This window comes from Corvus moneduloides, chromosome 8 (genome assembly GCF_009650955.1).
Source record: "Corvus moneduloides isolate bCorMon1 chromosome 8, bCorMon1.pri, whole genome shotgun sequence".
NCBI classification, from domain to species: domain Eukaryota; kingdom Metazoa; phylum Chordata; class Aves; order Passeriformes; family Corvidae; genus Corvus; species Corvus moneduloides.
This window is the reverse complement of record NC_045483.1, coordinates 3,326,343-3,347,153: the sequence shown is the minus strand read 5'-3', so window position 1 is coordinate 3,347,153 and position 20,811 is coordinate 3,326,343. Positions and strand designations below refer to the sequence as shown.

Here is a 20,811-nt window from a genome sequence, read left to right as displayed (position 1 = left end):
CAGAAGTTAATTCTTACTTTCTTGCTTTTTTTGGTTAAGAGAACTGTGTTTCTTGCACTGTGTTTCTTTTTGAGAGCTCAGTTCTCCTGGATTTTAACTCATTGCCCACTTACAAGATGAAGAGTTTTAGGTAGTGAGTCAGGTCGTACCGAAAAATCTGCAATAAGGGAGTATTTTTGGTGATATGTACTATCAAAAGTGAAGAAAATGTTAGAAGTCACTTAACATACTAGATTGTAAATAGCTACTCAGTTATAACTAAAATCTTTTCAGTTCTTCTTTTCTCATGCACCATTAATGCCGTAGTTTGTAGATTGTGTTGTGATGTGCATGGGAGTGATTTGGTCTTTAATGGAATTGAGATTTATGCCAGTCTTAACTGGGTGATGCTTCTCTTGAGGCAGGAGCCTTGTCCCTGCTGCCGGTGTTGGAGGGAGCAGAGGAACAGCTCCATTCCTCTGGAGAGCCAGAGGTGATCCATGTGTGTTTTGGAGCAGTGCTCTTGCTGGCATGAGGATGGGAGGATGGGGCAGTTTGACAAAAGCCTCCCGATCCTGCTTGAATCTGTGTCTGGTGAGACGGGGGTTTGTGCGTTCTGTGGCTGCTGCAGTCTGGGTGCAGTTCCTGCGGTCTGCACTGCAAACAGCCAGCTGGTGTTCTTTAAGGAAATCAACATTTCCGAAGTAAAACCCCCACCTCACAGAGCAGCTTGTGGAAAATTATTTCAGTGCTCTTTTGCTGAGATGACAGAGTATTTTCTCCCTTTTGCTGCTCTGTTTGGGACTGAATCCTTGCCTTTTTAAAGAACTGTCCTAACAACCAAGGCAGACTATGCTTGCTTATTAATTCCTTGCTTCAGTGAGTTCAGGCTAATACAGAAAATGCTTCTATGTTGTGGCTTTGCAATAATTTTTGCATTCTTTATTATAATGTGTAGATACTATTGCAAAGCTTCCAGATTCAGTGCTGATGTGATCTGTTTGTTCCATTGACGAGGTCAGGGTTCTTAATTTTATTAAAACTAATTTGCAAGGATGACAACAGAGCTTATTGTTAGTTCCCATCAGATTATAGGAGCCCAAGTTCAAGCTTTCTGCTTTTAATATACTGATCTGTTGAGCCTTATACTGAATTATTGAGAAAGAAGAGCAAATAGTTGAAGGTAGAGTAAGTAATTTTGGTAAGGTAAGAGAAGAAAGTCAGTAAATATCCACCTTGGAAAATTAGGCTAGGATTTGTGAAAGGCTTTACTTCTGTACTCCTGAAGTGCTGAATTAATAGATTCTGCATTTGGTTATAGAGATCCCTCGTTTTCCGAAAAAGATAATTCTGCTTATTTTGTTCATCTGAAAAGTTGCTTTAGTGTTTTTAAAATACAGAAACCAGCCTGCCTATGAGAGGCAGCTACATGGGAGGAAGGAGGGTGATTCTTGCTTTACCTTGCAAGCCTTACTGAAGGCTGAAGCTGGCACCTTGAGCTCCCTTTCCCCCTGAAAATACAGAAGCAGTTTTATTTGAAAATACGTACACATGAACAAAATGAGTTTGAGGTGGGAACCCTGATTTGATCAGTGTAATTATGTAAGGTTTCAGCCAGCACAGATGCCAGCACCATCCCAGCAAAAAATCCGCAGTGTAGACTGGTCTAAATCAGCATCTGGTCTGTTTACAGGGAGGGCTTGATCGTTTAATGAAGTGGAGCTCCATATTGTTCCTTGTTTGAGCCAGTGGAAAAACAACTTCTGGACACAGCGAATAATTATACTGAGGGGAGTGTAATATATCCTGTCATGAGAGTGGTATTTGAGAACCTTGTTGTTTCTTCCCAATTTCTGTGAGCTTTTTTTGTGTTTTCTTGTGCACCTAAAAAGAAGAATATTCTTGAAAGTTGAAACAAAGCAAAAGACAAATTTCTGATTATTCTAGTTCACCTTTTACTTCTGACTTTATGTAGTAAAAAGGTTATCTGGTAAGGTTTTGGGGTTTTTTGTTTGTTTGTTCCTTATTTATCAGAACTTAATATATTTTCCTCTTCAGTGCATTGATTTACTCTACAAGTGTGTCCAGAAGATATTCAGCACACTGTATAAACTGATCAGCTGGAATTTGTTTGAAGTTTTGTGGGTTTTAATTTCTTGTCTGCTCATGCTTTTTGGACATAAAGGCATGTACCTGCACTTCACAGTCACTGTGTTGCTATTTCTCTGTCAGAGGAGGCACTCTGTGATTCAGCTTCTCCTCTGTGAGGAATCTAAAATAACAAGTTAACTTGAAAACAGAGTCAAAGAAGTAATTGGAAAAAAATGTAATAAGCTTCAAACTGCTGTGGCTGGATGGTGATGCTGTTATCACCAGTAAATAATGGAATCACAGACTGGTCTGGGTTGGAAGGGACCTTAAAGCTCATCTTGTTCCAATCCCCTACCATGGGCAGGGACACCTTCCACTGCCCCACCTTATTCCAAGCCCTGTCCAACCTGGCCTTGGACACTTCCAGGGATCCAGGGGCAGCCACAGCTTCTTTGGGCACCCTGTGCCAGGGCCTCACCACCCTCACAGGGAACAACTTCTTTCTAATACCGAATTTAAACCTACTCCCTTTCAGTGTGAAGCCACTTCCCCTTGTCCTGTCACTGCAGTTCCTGATGAAAACAGAATTGGATTGGTCTGGTGTCTCTGACCTCTTAACTGTGCTCCCACCAGACACCGGTCCCATCCATGGGTAGCTACAGTGGTGGGTAGAATTGGAGGTCAGACCAAGAAAAAGCAGTAAAACAGTAAAAAAAACCCCAATGCTGAATTTCCTCGCTGTACTTGGTGTTGGCAGAGCTGTCAAGGAAGAGAGATTGCGTTGCTCTATTGAGCCTTTTTATATTCTTTACTTCATAATAACCCGAGGCCTCGTGTTTGGAGGTGGTGAGCTCATATCTCAGAGGCTTTCAAAACTGCAGGTACTCAGCCTCTCTAAGAATTATGTCTGAGAGCATCTGCTTTCTAAGGGCCACAGAAGATAATTGCAGCTAAAAAGCTGATCTTGTGATATGTATGAAAGCTTTCCTGTAATGTGGGATGTCCTGAGCTATTTAGTTTTCTAAGTAGTATCTAGTACGTGTTTAGGTTGTTTTTGCAGCCAGCTGCTTTACAACTTGAGCTCCAATCTCCTTTCCCAGTCTTAATATCACTAAAACAGATGATGCCTTGTTTTCATGCCCCATCCCAAATGTGGGTTGGGATTTGTCTGCAGTGGGAACTGCTTTGTTTAAGGCTTTACAAACTAGGGCAGGGAAGAAACCATTTACAGTTACAGATACCCATCACACACTGTTTATGGATTTAATGGGAAGCATCACCTACTCCAGCCACACCAGCTTCTGCTCCAGTAGGAATTATTCTCAAGCACTGGAGTATTGGGACAGCCACTTTTGGTGGTCCTTGGTGGCACAATCTCTTGGTGGCAGTGGGCAGGTGCACGGGCAGTGTTCTTCTGCCTTCTCTGTTCTGAAAACCATGTTCAACTCTCCTGTGTTTCTAACTACAAAACATTAATTCCTAAAAAAACTCTACTGTTTCTAGAGAGAATAAGCTTATTAAGAAAGTAATTAAAAACCCTATTTTGGGAATTGGGGGCAAAGCTTTGACCAAATGGAGTAGATAAACCTCATGTCTAGTGTACTCATATAGGAGGTGTTTTAGTAAAGTAGAGAAACCTTTTTTCCTTAAAGTTCCCAAAAAGTCTTCTTTGTAAAGTCACCTTTAGTAAAATCAAATTAATTTCATGTTCTCCTGTAGATATGTATGTATTTTTCACTTTATCACAGATATGGGGAGCCTAGTATGATCCCACTTCTTTTTTCCCCATTATAAATGGGCATGGACATCTGTCAGGAATGGTGGAGGGGAAGCAGCAGGAAATCTAATTGCCTTTTCAGCACATTCCTCAGTCTGACACAGTTTTATAACGTAGAGGTGGGAGTGAAGTGCTCTGCAGGCTGTTCAAACCAGTCCTGTGGAACCCGAGTTTTATGAGAGAGCTTCCTGTGTTCCTGATTGCTCCTCTGCTTTCATGCAGCATAAATATGGATCGCTATGGAAAAGGATAGTGCTGCCCTCTCCTCTGTCCTGGCCATGCGATAGGCCCTCATTCATGCAGCCACCTGATCTGGTCAATAGATCACTTGAGCTCTTGGAAAAAACCCATGTTCTGTGCCGGAGTCCTCAGGAGGAGATAGTAGGAATAAGGGTGACAAATTTAAGTAGACGTTTTAGCTATGCCTTAGGAGAGCAAGGTGTGGGTGAAGGTATTTCAGTGAAGAATGTACTAACTTGTAAACACTGGCTAATTGGGGAAGAGGTATTAACTAATTTTTGGGTTGATGTATCTAGTTTTGAATTTAATCCTGTTGTGCAGCTTGCAAGTTTCAGTTTCCTAGGCTCTGGGTGGTTACGTTAGCTGAGAGAGTTGCAATATGATAAACAAGAAGTGTCGGTCCAGTGATGTGATGAGTTTGTATTTAATCAGTTTTGCATTCTTAAAACCAGCACTTTGTTGAATTTTACAAGCTGGGTAACTCTTCTGGGGTAAGGGAGGAAATGCTGTGTATGTTTGTCTGTTTGTCCTTTATCTACCTGCCTCACCCTTTCCCTCTACTACACTCTCTACACGAAGCTTTTTCTGCCTTCCCCATCCTAGGTTTCCGATTGCAGTAAGAGTGTTCATGGATGTTTTGGTGTGAACTTGTTGCTTGGATCTACTTATTTTACTTCAGCAGATTGACCACTTGTGTGGTGACCGTTTTTTTATAAATACTGGTTTATTGTAACCGGTCTCTCTTGGCCTCAGCAGGTCATGACTGGGTTTAACCAAGTAAATTGGGATTGGAATAGGTGTGGCATTTAATAATTAACTTTCTGGTTACTCAGGTCCAGTAGGAAACCTATAATGAGTCTGTTTTCATTTTGTTTACAGGAATAGTTGTCTGCTTAGTCTCATCCTTCATATTTGGCAATCTGAAGAAAAGGTCTGAGCCAGCATGAAGACAGAATCCCCTCTTCATTAGAGAAAAAGTGAGTTGGAATTGGGTTGAAATCTGAATTTGTAGCTTGAAAATACCATCTTAGCCTACCACCACATACAGCTTGTGCTTGCTTTCAAGTGGCATTTTCACTTTGTAACACTAGTGATATGGGTGATGTCCAGTCAAGACCTAGTCATTTATAAAATTATTATATACAAAATTCAAATTATAAGCATTTTATGTAAATTCCAAAACCCTCCTTTTCTGAAAGAACTGTTTACTCACTGTGTAACTGCCCACTTGATACACTCCTTCCTTCCAAATCCTGTAAGGTCTATTACAGGATGTTACAGGACCTAGACTTTGTGTTCCTTTTCTTGTACTGCTGTATTCATACTGAGTTTTATTTTAATAATTTAATATTTATAACTTGTTTCTGTAGCTGTACTGGTCTCTTCTCCAGTATTCTCAGTGCTTAATGCATATTCTGAATTTGTTCGGAAGTCTCTGTGCAAATTTGAGGAGTTTCAGAAATGCAGGACTGAGGTTTTTTTCTCATTTCTGCACTAGTAAATCCTGAATTCTGCATGTAAAATACTGGTAGGTCAAGTCTTACCCTTTTCGTAGTGGTTTTACTCCCCCTAGATGTTGTAATAATACCGAGAAAAATAGACTGCCTGTTTGCCCAGCCTGATTTTTATATCCACTGGGTTAAATCTCATTAATTTGTTGTGTTGAGCAGCTCCTTTGCTGGCACTGTGTACTGATGGTGTGTTCTGACCCGTCAGCTTTCTGCCCGCCGCAGTTCATTTCAAGAAGTGCACGATGACAGAGCGTGGAATTAAATGGGCCTGTGAGTATTGTACATATGAGAATTGGCCTTCTGCAATCAAGTGCACCATGTGTCGTGCCCAGAGACCCAGTGGAACAATTATCACAGAAGATCCTTTCAAGAGTGGTTCCAGTGACATCGGTAGGGACTGGGATCCTACGAGTACTGAAGGAGGGAGCAGTCCTTTGATATGCCCAGATTCTAGTGCAAGACCAAGGGTTAAATCATCCTACAGTATGGAAAGTGCAAATAAATGGTCGTGCCACATGTGCACGTACTTGAACTGGCCAAGAGCTATAAGGTGTACCCAGTGCTTGTCTCAGCGCAGGACCAGGAGTCCCACGGAGTCTCCTCAGTCTTCAGGCTCCGGTTCCAGACTGGTCCCTTTTTCCGTGGATCCATGTGAGGAATACAATGACAGAAATAAACTAAACACAAGGGCTCAGCACTGGACTTGTTCTGTTTGTACATATGAAAACTGGGCCAAGGCCAGGAAATGTGTTGTATGTGACCACCCCAGACCCAACAACATTGAAGCAATAGAACTGGCAGACACAGAAGAGGCTTCTTCCATCATAAATGAGCAAGACAGGGCTCGGTGGAGAGGCAGCTGTAGTAGTGGTAATAGCCAAAGAAGATCTCCACCGACAACCAAACGGGAATCTGATGTGAAAATGGACTTCCAAAGAATTGAATTGGCTGGAGCTGTTGGCAGCAAGGAGGAGCTTGAAGTTGACTTCAAAAAACTAAAGCAAATAAAAAATAGAATGAAAAAGACTGACTGGCTGTTCCTAAATGCTTGTGTCGGTAAGTTGTTTACTGCTACATTCTGCTCTTGAGCCCATGGTTAAGTATTTTGGGAGAATGAAGAATTAAAACAGAAACTTGGCATTTAATTTCAAACCAGCTTTTTTTATCTCTGCATTTCCATTTTAAAAAGTAAGCCAAATGTAGAGGTTCCTGAAATAGCACCTGCTAAGAGAGGCTGTGAAGTTCATCCATAATCTGAACAGGGTTAGACGTGTCTCTCAAGTGTACTTGGACTTTTTTGACCTTTTGTAGAAATGGATATTCTTGTAACCAAATCTTCTTGTTCCATGTAATTGTTAAAAGGTGGAAAAATTACAAAGCTAATCTACAGAACATGAGTGCATATAGTACTGTAAAAAGTGCCCTTACTGGATAATTAAAATTACTCTTCTTTTTGCTATGGGAAGACATGCTCTGTAGAGTCAGCAGCTGCAGCTTGGGAGTATTTGTAAACAGTGTAGAGCTTGCAACAGTACAAGATGCTCTGTCAGATGTTAAAAATAACACCAAAATATGTAGCTCCAAGAAACTGCATGTGTAATACTGACCTTGAAAGTAATAATGTTGTATTAATACACATAGTGTGTTGTAAATGTTTACAGGCTTTCTGAAAGTATTTTTTTAGTCAGCTGCTTCAAAAAACATTCAAATACCAATTTTGTTCTGTATTTTAGTGCTTTCCTAAGGAAATGTTGGATAATTCTCGCAGTGCTGTTAAAGAACAGAGCCATGTGAGAGCAAGGTTTTCTTCAGTTATTGACCTTGTGAGTTAACTTTTGTGCTGTAGCTTCCCAGAAGCAGATACCGTGTGCCCCAGCATACGAGCAGGTTCAACACTTGAAATACGCAACTATTATTAGAGTAAAACACTTCATTTGAAACTCTGGCTCTACTAGCATGTCTCATGCTGTTCCTTAATGTTTCGCAAAGTCACTTCATGGTTGTTGTAATCAAAGAACTAATTAGTGGAGCTGCTTTGTTTAACATATTTGATCACGTGTAAGTGTTTTTGTGGGTATGCTGTGTTTGGTTTCACCAAGCTAATAAATATTCGAGTTTATTTTTGTGTTCTGTGAATAGTTAGACATTCACACTTCCTTTTGGAAAGAGATGCCTCAGTATTTCCTGATACCTTCAGTTCCTTACAAGCTTTTTTTCTTCTGAAATGAACAGCCGAAATTCTGTGCGGTATTTTTTAAGTTATTGAATACCGAGGGTCAATTGTCAGAGGTTGTTCCTATGTCTTACAAGAATATTTATCTTGCATTCTGATAGCAATTGTATTAAATATTAGGGTATTTTTTCCCTTTGGTTTTTCAAAAGAGGTATTTTTTGACTATTCTAATATTACTTAAAATATTTCACACTTTCTGATTTAACCTGTGTGGGAAGGGTTGTATTTATATTTAAGAACATGGGTTTGCAAGTATTTAATGTTGCTTGTGACTATATAGTTGTACATAAACCTCAAAACCGTGTTCATAGAAGTTTTGTAATGCAGTAATGGTTTGGTTTGAAGGGATCTTTGTGAGAAAGGCAGAATGCAGATGGAATTGCGTGCTGATTGTTACTGCTGCCTGCTGAAAGCTTTCACGGATTTCTTTCTCAAACACCTACTATACTCCTAGGGGAGAGGGATGATGGGGGGACAGGAAACAGCAAACAAACCTGTTAATTGTCAGTCCTTCATCTCAGAACTTCATTTTGCATATTACAGATGTCATATTTTCCCAAACACTCCCTGTAACAGGAATAACCTTAGGAAGATTGATGGAAGTTGCATGGATTCTCCTGTGCTTGTCTCTGGTTGTTGTATCTGTAGTGTGTCTGTGGTGGAAAAGTACACCAGTTTAGCCAATAATCATTAAAGCAAGAAGCTCAATTTCTGCTGGTGATCTTAATGTGACATACTTAAACCAATTTAACTGTCAATTGAATAACTTTGCCCAAAGCATCTGTTTTTACCATTGAAATCAAGTGGGTTACTGTGACTTAGTGAGTTCTGTTTGTTCTCCAGCTGGAGCTCTTGGGAGGTTCTAGCTGAGCTGAACACTTGTCAGTCCTTAGCCAAGCAAAATTATAAAGTAGGACAAGTTCATGTTACATACCAAGTAAATTTGTGAACATTGATGGACCAAGAGTTTGTGTGTTGCCCTGCTCCATCTGACAGATGGTGCCTTGTTAGGATTTGGGAGCTTCAGACTGAAAACCTTCAAGTTTAAGCTCAATCAGTTGTGGAGAGTCCATTTGCTTTGAATCCATCTTTTGTAGGAGAGATGTTAAAAAGTTAACTTTTAAAGTTAACCCTGAAGTTAAAAATAAAGATTAAAGGAGCAGGAGTAGGAGGAATTCTTGGCAGAGTGGTTATTTTCTTTTCTCTTCGAAGATATTATCTGTCAGAAGGTACCAAGGAAAATGTCTTGTACTTTAGGACAGCTGTTTGGTTGAACTCCCTCTTCACATCTTAACTCCAGCACAAAATGCTTTTTAAATTTAATGTCAAGTTTCATTAAAAAACGTATATCAGACTACTCTTTTCCACATCTGTTCTTTTTAGCTGAAACATGAAGAGAGATGTGTATCAAGTAGATTTAAGAAGGTACTTGCGTGTGTATTTGGATTTTTTTATTTTTGTTCTGTTCAGGCATCCATTAATACTTTTCCCACCTCAGTAAGTAAACATGTCAATAAGGCTTCCATTCCTTGCAAATCCAGGCTGTAAGAAATGTGATGAGTGCAACTCTTGCCTTTCAGCATGCATGGTTTCCTTGATGGAGGGTATTCCTTCCAAATCAGAAGGATTAGTGGCATTCCCCTATTCAAACTCCACCAGCAAATGTACTTGAATGTTGTTTTTTTTACTGGCTTGCTTTTTTTCAGAGTGAATGTGTCTGTTGAGTGATTCTTTCTCAAAAAGATGAGATTTTAAACTGATTCATGTGGTTAAAATTTATTAAAATCCTAGCAGAAACTGGAGTAAGTGTGCCCGGATAACCTGGCTACCTGCAAATGCCAGTTTAAATTACAAAGAGGAATTACAAATGGTTTCTGCAATGACACCAGCATTTTCTACCATCGTGTCCTAGGATGAGGTTAATGTGAAGTCCAAGGTGACTCATTTCTTAGGAGAGGGAACTGATATATATTTAAAATTAAACTCTGTTATCTTTTCTATAACTCATGGTACCTGTGGCAGGCACTGTCAGGGAGTCCTGGTGGCCTGTGGGACTTAGGGAGTGTCATGTGCAACAATCAAGTGTTGCTGTGGGGCCTGGTGAAGCTGGTTCCAGCTGGCTGTGGATTTAAGGAGTACAAATGGATGAGGATGGCTGTGCCTATAAAACCTCTCTGGCATCCAGAGTTTGCTTGGGGGTTACCCTGGAGCTTCCCCTCTCCTGGCACTTCAGGGCTGGATTTGACAGTGATGCTGGCAGAGTGTGTGTGCTGCAGGGCACTGCTGGGGATTCTTGAGTTATGAGTTCAACTCCTGAGCTTGAACTGCAGCCCATAGATTAAAAGTAAACTGAATTTCTTCTCCTTTTCCTTTCTCCTCCACGTGTTTATCACCTGCTGTGAGAAAAGTGTGTTCTTCTCTTGGTTCAGGTCAGTAGGGCGGACACTGCTCTCATGGGCCAGACCTTCCTGTGGGGATGGTGCCTCCCAAATCAAGTAGGCACACATTCTTCTTAGCTCTGTGAAAGAAACAGCTAAGAGTATGTTTCTTAAACAAATCCAAAATATTTAGAGCAATCTGTCATGAATCTTGTTTTGCAGTACATCCTTAAAAGGACTGTTAGTTCATTCCTAGTATTCTTACACCATGTCTGCTTAGTTTTTCCTTTGTCAACTGCTTTATCTCTCCTACAGGGTTTTTTTTATCCTGTTACTTTTTTGAACTAGTGTCAGATGTGTTACCCAGGCCTTCAGAAGCCCTGTGGGCAAGGAGAGTCCCTGTCCAGACCTTGGTATGGAGTTGGCTGGGCTGTGTCCCACTCTGCCCTGCAGCTCCAGGAGACACAGAGGCACCTCCTGCTCTGTGTCCTGCAGAGCCTCTGGCTTTTCACTGAGTATTTATAAAGGCAGCCTGAAGGCACTGACATAAACAAGGTGCTTTCAGCTGGCACTGCCACCCAGAGTCGTCCCAGGTGCCCCTTTCTGTTCTCCTGGGATGTTTGAAAATGAAGCTTGATTAGGGGATGTTTTTGTGAGGAGTGTGGGGGTTTTGTTTCTTTTTGCTGGTTTAGTAAGCTCACACTGGCCTCCTCACCATACCCATGGTCCAGCTGAACCTTGATGGTTCTGTCTGTGCTGTGATAAGGGAGTGGGAAGTGTATGGGTGGGAACAAGCTGCTGGAGGCCGGGAAAGGTCATGCACCTTCTCTTGCTGGTGTCAGTCTAGGCTTGAAGTGTTTAGGGAAGTGCAGCATGGATTACTCACTGCCAGGTGATGACCTGCCACTCTGGCTGCGGCTGGGGATGGCAGATGGTGCCTGTAGGGATGGTTGGGAGGGGAAGAGTCCCTGCTGTGTGTTGTACAGCCTGGCCTCCTTCCCTGTTCCCCCAGGATAGTGGGAAGCATGACTTGGCTGCTGTGCCAGGTAGCAGAGATGCAAGATCATAGCTCTCACCTGAGTAAGAAATCTTGGTGTGTTGTCATCTGTGCCTTGTACATCTGTCCTATCACAAACACCTTACATTTGTGTGTGTATATCTTTGAGACTGAGGAAAACTGCCTGCCTTATTCTTTGGCAGAAAATCATCTCCTGAAACACACTTTTAACTTTGGTCTCTTGACTACTTTTCTTAAACACTGTGATATTTTATGCTAAAAATAATTGAATAAATGATCAAGTTAAAACCAGTTATTTCAATTTGCCTTAGAAGCTCTGATGGTTAACTTTAATAATTGACTTCAATGATTTTCCACTGTCCAGCCTCCTCTTAGGGTACAACCCTGCAAGCAACAAGGGGTGTGAATACCTCTGACAGATTGGAGAGGGATAAGGACGTCTTTAAACAGTTTTTCTTACATCTGTGCTGCTTTGTCCTGTAATGATACATTCAAAACACACAACATGGATTCTATGTAAGGAGAAGAGCTGTTTGCATGGAAAAAAGAATAGCCAATAGTCATCCCCTCATGCATTGGATGGCTTCAAGTTTAAGGTACATGTCTTCTTGGAAGTATTTATTTCTTTTTTTAAGCTGATGCAAGTTGCTGAGCTTGAAGAATCAAAAAAACCTTAATAGACAGAAGTTTCTGTCTCAGTGTCATTACCTGGAGAGTGATCTACCATTGATTGTGTGCTGATACTGACAGGGGAGGCCCTGGAAATCAAAAAAGAGGAGAAGGAACAGAAGGGTGTGGTTAGAGGCCCATAAAGGTTTTTCAGACAACCCCTCTCTTTTTTTATCAGTTGGTGTGTCATATTTGCTTGCAAAGCAGTCCTTCCTTCAGGAGAAATTCTTCCCAGGCTGAAATTGTGAGTCACTTAGTACCAATAAAACTTCATTTATGGCCACCTGATGTACCCCTGGTGAAGAGCTGGAAGAGCCTGAGGGCTGACTCAGCTCCAGAGAATGCCACAGGCCCTCAGCACTCTGTGTTAAAGAAGCAGAGATTGTTAACAGGTGTCAGAATTAGGTTTTAGTGGGTCAGTTGATCAGCCTCTCACTTGCTGACACTTAAACCAATCTTAGGATTAGTCCTTAGACAAGTAAATGAGAACATATATATGACAGACCACTTGCAGTTGTATCTGGAGCAGAAGAGAAGCAGCACAGAGCTCTGTCTCTCATCTGTTTTATGTTATAGCAGGATCTGTCTTGACTTCTGACTTCTAAAATGTGTAACTTGGTTGTTGGAGAAATTTGCCTTCTCTTGCCAAGCAGTTCAAAGCATTGTCCCACACAAGGTACCTCCTTAAGATGAAGTGTTTCCTTTTGCAATCTGCTCGGATGGGAGAACACGTTGGTTGCGTGGCATTGCAGCCTCCTTGAATCCCAGAAATCCCTAATCCCCAGATAGTCACAACTGCATCAGTCTGCTTGAAAGAATTTGCCTACTTCATTTTGAGCAGGTTGTGCCAGCCTGTACTCCACAACTGTCAGATACTGAAGTAAATAAAGGCTGCTGCTGGAGTATTTTCCTTGAGAACTTTTCTATCTGGCTGTTCTGAAGCCACTGGAAATGTGCAATTAAGGAAAACAGGACTTGGTTTTCGAGAAATGCTTGTAAGCCTACCTCGCATATTTTCCAAGTTTATATAACTGCACTAAACCCTATAAATATTTACGTGTTCTGAAGAATAAACTTAATAGCACCTTAAGCTGAAATAGTTTGGTTTTATCAGCTAATTCTGGCTTATTTAATATGAGGGTAATATTGACATCTAATAAAGAAGGAAGCTGTAAAAGTTGTAGTAGGATCAAGATGGTACAAAGAGATATAATTGATTAATAGGTTTTTTAATTTAATCTTTTAAAATACCTTTCTTAATCTCTATCATCTAATATATCCTGAGACTGCAAATGCCTGATTTGTGCTGTAAGAGGCAGGGCTTTACTAGAAGAAGAAAAGCCTTGGCTCCTGGTGCTGTGAAAGTCTTCCAATAAGAGGAAATGCCTGAATTGCAAAATGGGAGCACAGTTGAACCTGTAAATGCAGAATTCTGACTTGCAGTTGTATTTTCTCATGACTTGGGCGAAGCACTTGGCATTCTGTCCTCTCTCTTAACATGTCAGACTATAGTCAGAGTTTGTACGTTAGGCCAAGCACAATTTTTTGGGGGGGGATGCAAAAACTGGTGTATTCAGGTGCAACAGCAAAGGGACGTTTCTGGAGGCCACTTTCCAGGAAAGCTGTGATTGTGTGGATCAGGAGCAGGCACTGAGTCACTGGGATGTGTTTGCATTTGTGTTGCTCTTGAAGCTGATCAGGGCTGTGCCCTCACAAGAGGCTGAGCTCCTGGAGGCTCCCGGGCGTTCTGGGAACAATCTTAAGGCAAATGCCACTCTTCCTTTTGACATTTTAACAGTCTGGGGAATGCAGTGGGTGTCAGTGGGGAATAATCCAACTGGCACAGTGCTGGATCAGGACACGATTCGGAGTCTGCTTGTGTAAGTAATGAGGCACTTCTGCATTGTGAAATGCAGGGAATTATAACATCAGTAAATATTTCTGTAATAGTTTTCATAAACAGTGGGGTTTTCAAGCTCTTTTTAAATAGACTTAATGAATTGGAGACTCTTATCTCACAGAAATCAAAGCCTTTGTAGGAATGTGCCTCCTATTGTCAATAGAAGCATATGCAGGTCTCATTCTGAAATGGTGATACTGAATTTCAGAATTGCAGGCACGGTGCATGTAGGCAAGTCCACCTCATAGTTCTGGGGCAAGATTTGTGTTTTCTGGTTCATATTTCTGACAGTCTGCCTGTTATCACTGTGTTTTGTGTTCACTGCTGCCTTGGCTTGCATGGACTGGCACTGTAAGCAGGAGGGCACCTGATGGTCAGGAATTTTCCCTTTTCTTCTGCAGTGGCTCCAATGGAGTAGGTATTTGGTAGAACAGGTAAAGAGAAACGTTGACTTTTCTTGCTGTGGCTCAGAGGGGCCAGAGAGGTTTGTAATGCCCACAGAATACTGGTGCTGCAGTAGTGAGTTGGACTAGACAAACAAATTTCCTGATGCTTCCCCCTGCTATAAAGAGTCATTTTTACCTGTTTTGATTACAGAGTAAAGAATGACCAGATACAATCCATGCACACAGTCACATTGCGATCTCTCAGTGAGCTGTAGCTGTGCTAGTTTGTGTCATGTAGCATGCCAACCCTGTACCTAAAATACCACTAAAAATACATTTATAATTTTTTTAAAAAAATAAGGCCCAGAAAACATCTGCAGTTTGCCTGGTTTGGATGTATTAATTGATCTTTGGCTTAAACTTCATCAGCAAAGTTTTTTAACTGACAGCTTATATAACAATTTTAGTAATTCTAGGACATGGGGCTTTTAGGAATGTCAAGAATTGCAAGACGTGGGAATAAACTTCCAGAACTGGCAGTGCTGCATAGAGCACATGTCACTGATTTGGATCCTTATTGCAGCTTGTAGTAGTTAGTGCTTGAAAAAGGCATTGCCAAACCTCATGTGACCACCTCAGCATCAGCTTAGACTTCAGTTGTTGCTGAGGTTTGATGAAGAGTGGGATGATAATAAGCAGCTGAGGGTGGGGGACTAGAAGAATAATTAAAATAATGAATTTCCCAGTAGTAGGCTGTAGTAAAATGTACTGCTTGACAGGCTGGCTGGCTGGAATGTGATTTGGGTCTAACCATCTGTCACCAAAAGATCATTTTAGGGATATTTGTTTGAATTTTGAAATTAATTGTGGGTATTTGGATTCTCAGAATGGCCACCTACTGGTCTTGGGTGTGTTTGTATTGAGGGATGTGGTGGAAGGTGCAGATGTGGTAACTGGAATCTCTCTTGTGTCAGTAGGAGTAGTTAAAATACAAAAAGGGGTGACTAGTCTTTATCTTAGTGGCTTTTAGTCTTTAACAAGATGCTTCTCTTAAATTAATGTAATAATAAAAAATTAAGGATATCATAAGATAGCAGAGAACCTGCTCTTTTATCAAATTTCTTCTTTCCTGGATTCTTGGGTTTGCCAAAGCTGTGGTATAACTTGTTTTAAGAGGGCAGGTCATGAGAAATTAGTCTGATTTGTTATCTGTGTACACATACATATCTACACACACGCAAAAAAAAAATGTCAGTTTGGAGTATTTGGTTGGAATGATCATTGCAGCAGCCATGAGGAATTGCCTTATCAGTGGCAAAAATGTGCTTGCATGGAAATAAAGTTGTACACTTGGCACTTCTGACTCCTACAGAGCAAGAACTAAAATTGGACAGACAAAACTCATCTTGGGAGAATACATGGGCAGGCACTGAATGAGACAGTAGTGCTGGAGAGGGAACAGGAATTGTCTTCCTTACAGGAGACAGACACATGCAGCAGAAAACTAAAAAAATACTGTCTTGTATGGTTTTCCTTCTGCCCTGGTCTGTTAGGACTTGGGAATGAGTGGGTAGGTTTTTGTCGCGGGTTCGGTTTGTAACCGGGCGGTTTGCTAACCTATGACATTCTTGTATGACTAAAATTTGCAGTTGAATTGTTGTTTTGGAACTTCTCTGCTTTAGACCACTGTTGAATAATCAAGCTTTTATCAGTGGAGGCTTACAGAGCACAGCTGATAACTTTGTAGAGAAATGTCTTGAACTGATAATCCCATTTTTCTCCCCTGCATTTCTTCTGAAAGCTTTATAATCTCAGCATTCAAAATGATACTTTTTCACTGAGCTAAGAATGCTTTTCTAAATCGTGGCTTAACCAGCAAGCCAGTGGTTAGTGTGCTTCTCTCTAGCAGCCGCTTCAATTTGTTGTGTTGGAGTTTTTTTTAATTATGGTTGGGGATTTTTGCTCGTTTGGGATGTGGAGTTTGTTTGAGGGGGCAGGAAATGCTGTGGCTTTTTCCTTTTTTTTTTTTGTTTTATTTTAAGTCATGAGTGGGAGTGATTGTCCTGATTGGGTCTGATGACCTTTCCTTTTCAATCAACTTTTTTGAGTTCTGGTGAGCAAATGAAGTAAAAGATGGACTTGGGCCTCAATCGCCAGCCTTGTGGCCTCTACTCAACTGCTGACTCTCAGGAGCTGGGAAGGAGGTTTAGCTGCAGAAAATAGGGAGAGGGTTTTCTCATTTGTCATCTGTGCTCTTACTCTTCTCTGCTTGAGCTGCTGCAACAAGGGCTGCTTCTCAGTGGTGAGATTCTATTCTCCATTCAAGATGGCTTCAGGGACACTATTCTGTTTCCTCAGTTCAGCACTGCACTGTTCTCTCGTGGACCACATACCTTAAATAGAATATATTTGAAGGCATTTGTAAATTTAGGAAGTCTTATATTGGAACAGATACTGTTAGCATAAGCACCACCTCTTAGTGTATTCTGATAACTGCAGCTAAGGAATACATTCAACATGAGTGGTCTTGATATGAAGCATGGTGCAGAAGTCAAAGATTGCCAGGGACTCTAGAAGACATTAGGATCATTCATTGTTCCTCCCATCTTGTTTTAGAAGGTACACACAGTGTATTTAATTCCTCTTTAATTCAGTTTTAATAGAGTACCCCGAGTGAAACTCTCAGGTTCCACTAGTAGCAGAGATGGTGAGCTGAAGAGAAAAATCTGTGCTCTGTATCATTTGTACTGTTTGGAACAAATAAAACTTTTAGTCCAAAAACCTTTTAATAGATCCTATTTCTATGATCTAGTAGTTTGTTTTTGAGATAAAAGGGAAGATAAAACAATCAAACTAATCTCTGTCATGTGAAGAAATTACTTTCTCTCTGGTCAAATGAAATGCTTGTGAGTATGTTACTGCCAGTGTTTCATCACAGGTCCAATTCTGAGCTGGCTTTTGATCTCTTACATTTTCCAGCTAGTGTGGGTTAATAGAAATGGTCTGAGAGATGAGGTAAGTGTAAATATTTTGTAATCTTCTGCTTAAAATAATTAAAACTTGTCAAGTTTCTTGCTACGCAATTGATCTTCGTCTGTTCAGCCTGTTACAGGGTAGCTACAGGCGAGCTGTTAAATAAGGTAGCTTGTTCCCTTGCTGTCTAAAGTGAACTGTATGTTGTTTCTCTGCCCTCAGGAGTTGTGGAAGGTGATTTAGCTGCTGTGGAAGCCTACAAGTCGTCCGGAGGGGACATTGCCCGGCAGCTGACGGCAGATGAGGTACGGCTGCTGAACCGCCCGTCCGCCTTCGACGTGGGCTACACCCTCGTGCACCTGGCCATCCGCTTCCAGAGGCAGGACATGCTGGCCATCCTCCTCACTGAGGTGAGTTCCCCTGGCCCTTGCAGAGAGGGAGCAGCATTTTATGTAACCACACCACTGTGTGCAGCCAGAGGCACGCAGCTTTGACCTGTGGTGTTGTTAGAATATATGTGAATTGCTGCTTTGTGCCTTGGATTTCTCCTCAAGAAGTGAGTTTGCTTTAAGAGACTCTGTTGTGATGGTCCTGAGGATGTTCAGTTTTCTCATTAATGAACAGTCTTGGCACACGTTGTGACCTTACTGGCAGTGGAAGTGAGCTATTGTGAGGCTTCCTGTGCTCTGGGTGGGGGAGAGGAAATGCTCTCAAAGCAAAGCACTGACATCAGTGCCAGCGTAGTTTGTTCTGAGTTTGTTAATGAGTAAGTCTACCTGGTCTGGCCTTCCTGGCTTTTGTGGGAGCTTCTCTTCCAGAGTGAAGTAATTTTCTTGCTTTGCAAAATTGATGAATTTTTTCTATTTTTTGCCCATTTTATAAACTGACTGGTTCTTCTGTTTTGCTCTTCCATGTTCCATTTCCTTCTGTCACCTCACTTCTGGTGACTTGCTGTTCTCCATCTTTGTCCTGTAAATAATTCTGTTATCCTTTTTTGTCTGTTTTCTTCAACTCAGACTTTTGGTTCCTCACCTGATCAGGGCAAGATTTTTATTCTGCCTCCTTCCCTGATGCCTTGTGCAATTCTGAAAGCTGCTATTTGCCTGCAAAGCACATAAAGATGATGGAATGCTCAGTGTTGAATAATTAAAAAGAGTAGATGAAGCAAGACAAATGTAGCTAAAGCCTTGAGTATATATTTATATACGACTAATAGCAGTAGCTTTGTGCTGCTTGCATAACTCTGGGTGGATGGAGTTACATGTTTAAAAACAAGTTAATTTACTGAAATACTGTCTTAGAGACTTTTGTGGTTGGTTTATTTCGGTGCCTAGGAATACTGACTCATCTTGCCATTTCTGAAAATGCTTAGTAGTGCTTGAGCCCCAGTGATACTTTCCTTTTCTAGGATATGAATGAGTGAAAATGTGGGTCTTAAAGGTGTTTTTTTAATATGCATCTGGTGTCATCCCTGTGCCACTTGCCCTTCCTTGTTGAACTAGTTTCTGCTGCCAGTGATGACTAGAACTGTAGAAATTTAACTATCTTAGCTTAATAGTTTTTGGGAAGATTGTTTGTAGGAAACTGTCTAGTACTGCGGTAATGAAGTTTTGTTAAATCTAGACTGGGCTCATGCATGAGATTTGGGATTGCCGTTATTATGAGCTCTTTCCCGTTTTTATCTCTTTTTCGGCTGGGAGTGGTCACCTGTTAATTCACTGCTTTGATTGAAAGATGTTTTTAACCAGTTATCATTTCCATGACAAATGAGACAGTTCATTAGGAGTCACTAAACTTTCAATCTTTCAGAGTGCCAGTGTTTATAGGTCTCTTGCATTCCTTGCTAACCAAGTACTCTCTGCTGGTGGTCATCCCTCCCAAATCTTCATATTTAATGGGATAATCCTGAGTGCAGTAACTGTGTTGTGTTACAGGTATCCCAGCATGCAGCCAAGTGCATTCCTGCCATGGTGTGTCCAGAGGTCACGGAACAAATCCGCCGTGAAATTGCTGCATCTCTTCATCAGCGAAAGGGAGACTTTGCTTGCTATTTTCTGACTGACCTTGTGACGTTTACGTTACCTGCAGGTAGCTACAAAACCCTTCTTCCTGCTGGAAGATTTTATTGCTTGGTCACTAGTTGAAAATAATGTATTTTGAGTTTCTGGTGGTGATGTGTGTGCAGGTTTTATTTATTAAGAGCTTTATTAATTTGTTTATTAAGAGGTTTATTTATTAAGACCTATTTTATTAGATCAGATTTAATAGTTGAATTTAATTGCTCAGTATTTGCACACTTTCATCCATGCATTGCTCCTGTGAGCTGAGCATCTGTTGTCCTACTTAGACATGAAGAAATGGAAGAAAAGTGGTGTGTTCTAAGGAAAGGCTGTATTTAAAGTGAATATTGGAGCCCAGACATTTCTGGTCCATGGTACGACTTTTCACATGGCTATTTTAGCTTCCAGTCCTTTCTCTTGAGACCCAGAGCTGTTCTTTGTACCTGCTTGTAGCAATAGCACTTTTTGAATACTTTTGAGGTACTCTGAGATCAAGAGAATGTTTATCTATTAACAAGGAGCTATTAGAAGACTTTTAATCTTCAGTAGCTGTTTCCTTTAATAGAAATGCTACAAGCAGTAAGAAAATATGCAGCTGGAAACTGTGCCAATCAGCAGATCTCTTTGTGTGTTTTATAAAACATTTTAAGAATTCTATTTGGAACCCTTTTGGTTGAGTGTTACTCCATCTCCTCCTCTTCAAAAAGTCTGGATAATATTTACCACTTGGGTACCTGATTGAGGTGCTGTATTCAGTTGTACTCTGTGGGTTGTGTATGAGAGGCAGGTAGGGTGGGTGTACAGGGTGTCTGTAGGAGACTAAAACTTCATTGCTTTTTGGGGGAGAGGAGGGAAACGGGCAACAGAAGGATTTCCTAACACACGTGAGAAATGTTGTTCTCTCCAGAGCTGAAGGATTTGTTCAGTGTTCTCAAGAGACACATCTTAAAGCACTGTGCAGCTTTTTAACACATTAAGCCATTAAGTAATTAGAAAATAAGACTGTTCAAAAGCATCAAGACTTTCCACTTTCCTCACACTTTGCCAATTGCACATCTTTTGCAGTTTGGCTCCAGAGAGCATTTCCAAGGATAGAAGTATAAATCACACAGTTCTGTTCAGATATTACCTAAACAATGTAGTTTAGGAACCAGTTTCCACTCAACCTTTCAAATTAACAGATTGGATCCTCCTGAAAAGCCAATGCATGGATGTTAGAGTGCAAAGCTTTTAAATTGATTGCTGGCCACTAAAAGCAGTTTTAGCTTTAAAAGCCCCAATCAATCACACAAAAAAAGGACCACCCCACATCACCCTGCCTGCACCAAGCATTAATGTGCTTCAGTAGCAACTCATGTGCCTAAATGTGGACTTAAAAGCCCTGGGGTATTGGACATCTGAGCAGGACTGGCAGCTACCACACTGCAATTAAGAGAGATCTTTGTGTCCTTGAAATACCACTTAGGCCCCAGTCCTTATCCCCTAGAGTGCCTGAAGGGATGCTGGATATTCCTGTTCCTATTTTATTTATTGCCTTAACTTTCACGTGTTTAAGTTTCATGATTGTGCTGAAACCAGCAAAGTTTCTCTGGTTGC

At 41.0% G+C, this 20,811-nt stretch overlaps 1 protein-coding gene across 2 annotated transcripts in view; it reads left to right on the top strand.

The window, feature by feature from the left end:
• ZRANB1 (zinc finger RANBP2-type containing 1) overlaps nt 1-20,811 on the top strand; it is a 40,837-nt gene that overhangs the window by 7,131 nt on the left and 12,895 nt on the right. The window contains exons 2-5 of one of the 2 annotated variants that reach the window (XM_032115977.1): nt 4,967-5,064; nt 5,758-6,654; nt 17,378-17,565; nt 19,090-19,243. In XM_032115977.1, the coding sequence (XP_031971868.1) occupies nt 5,841-6,654; nt 17,378-17,565; nt 19,090-19,243 (1,156 nt within the window). In that variant the 5' untranslated portion in view covers nt 4,967-5,064; nt 5,758-5,840. The remainder of the gene's footprint in view (nt 1-4,966; nt 5,065-5,757; nt 6,655-17,377; nt 17,566-19,089; nt 19,244-20,811) is intronic. The other variant, XM_032115976.1, reaches the window with a different exon arrangement.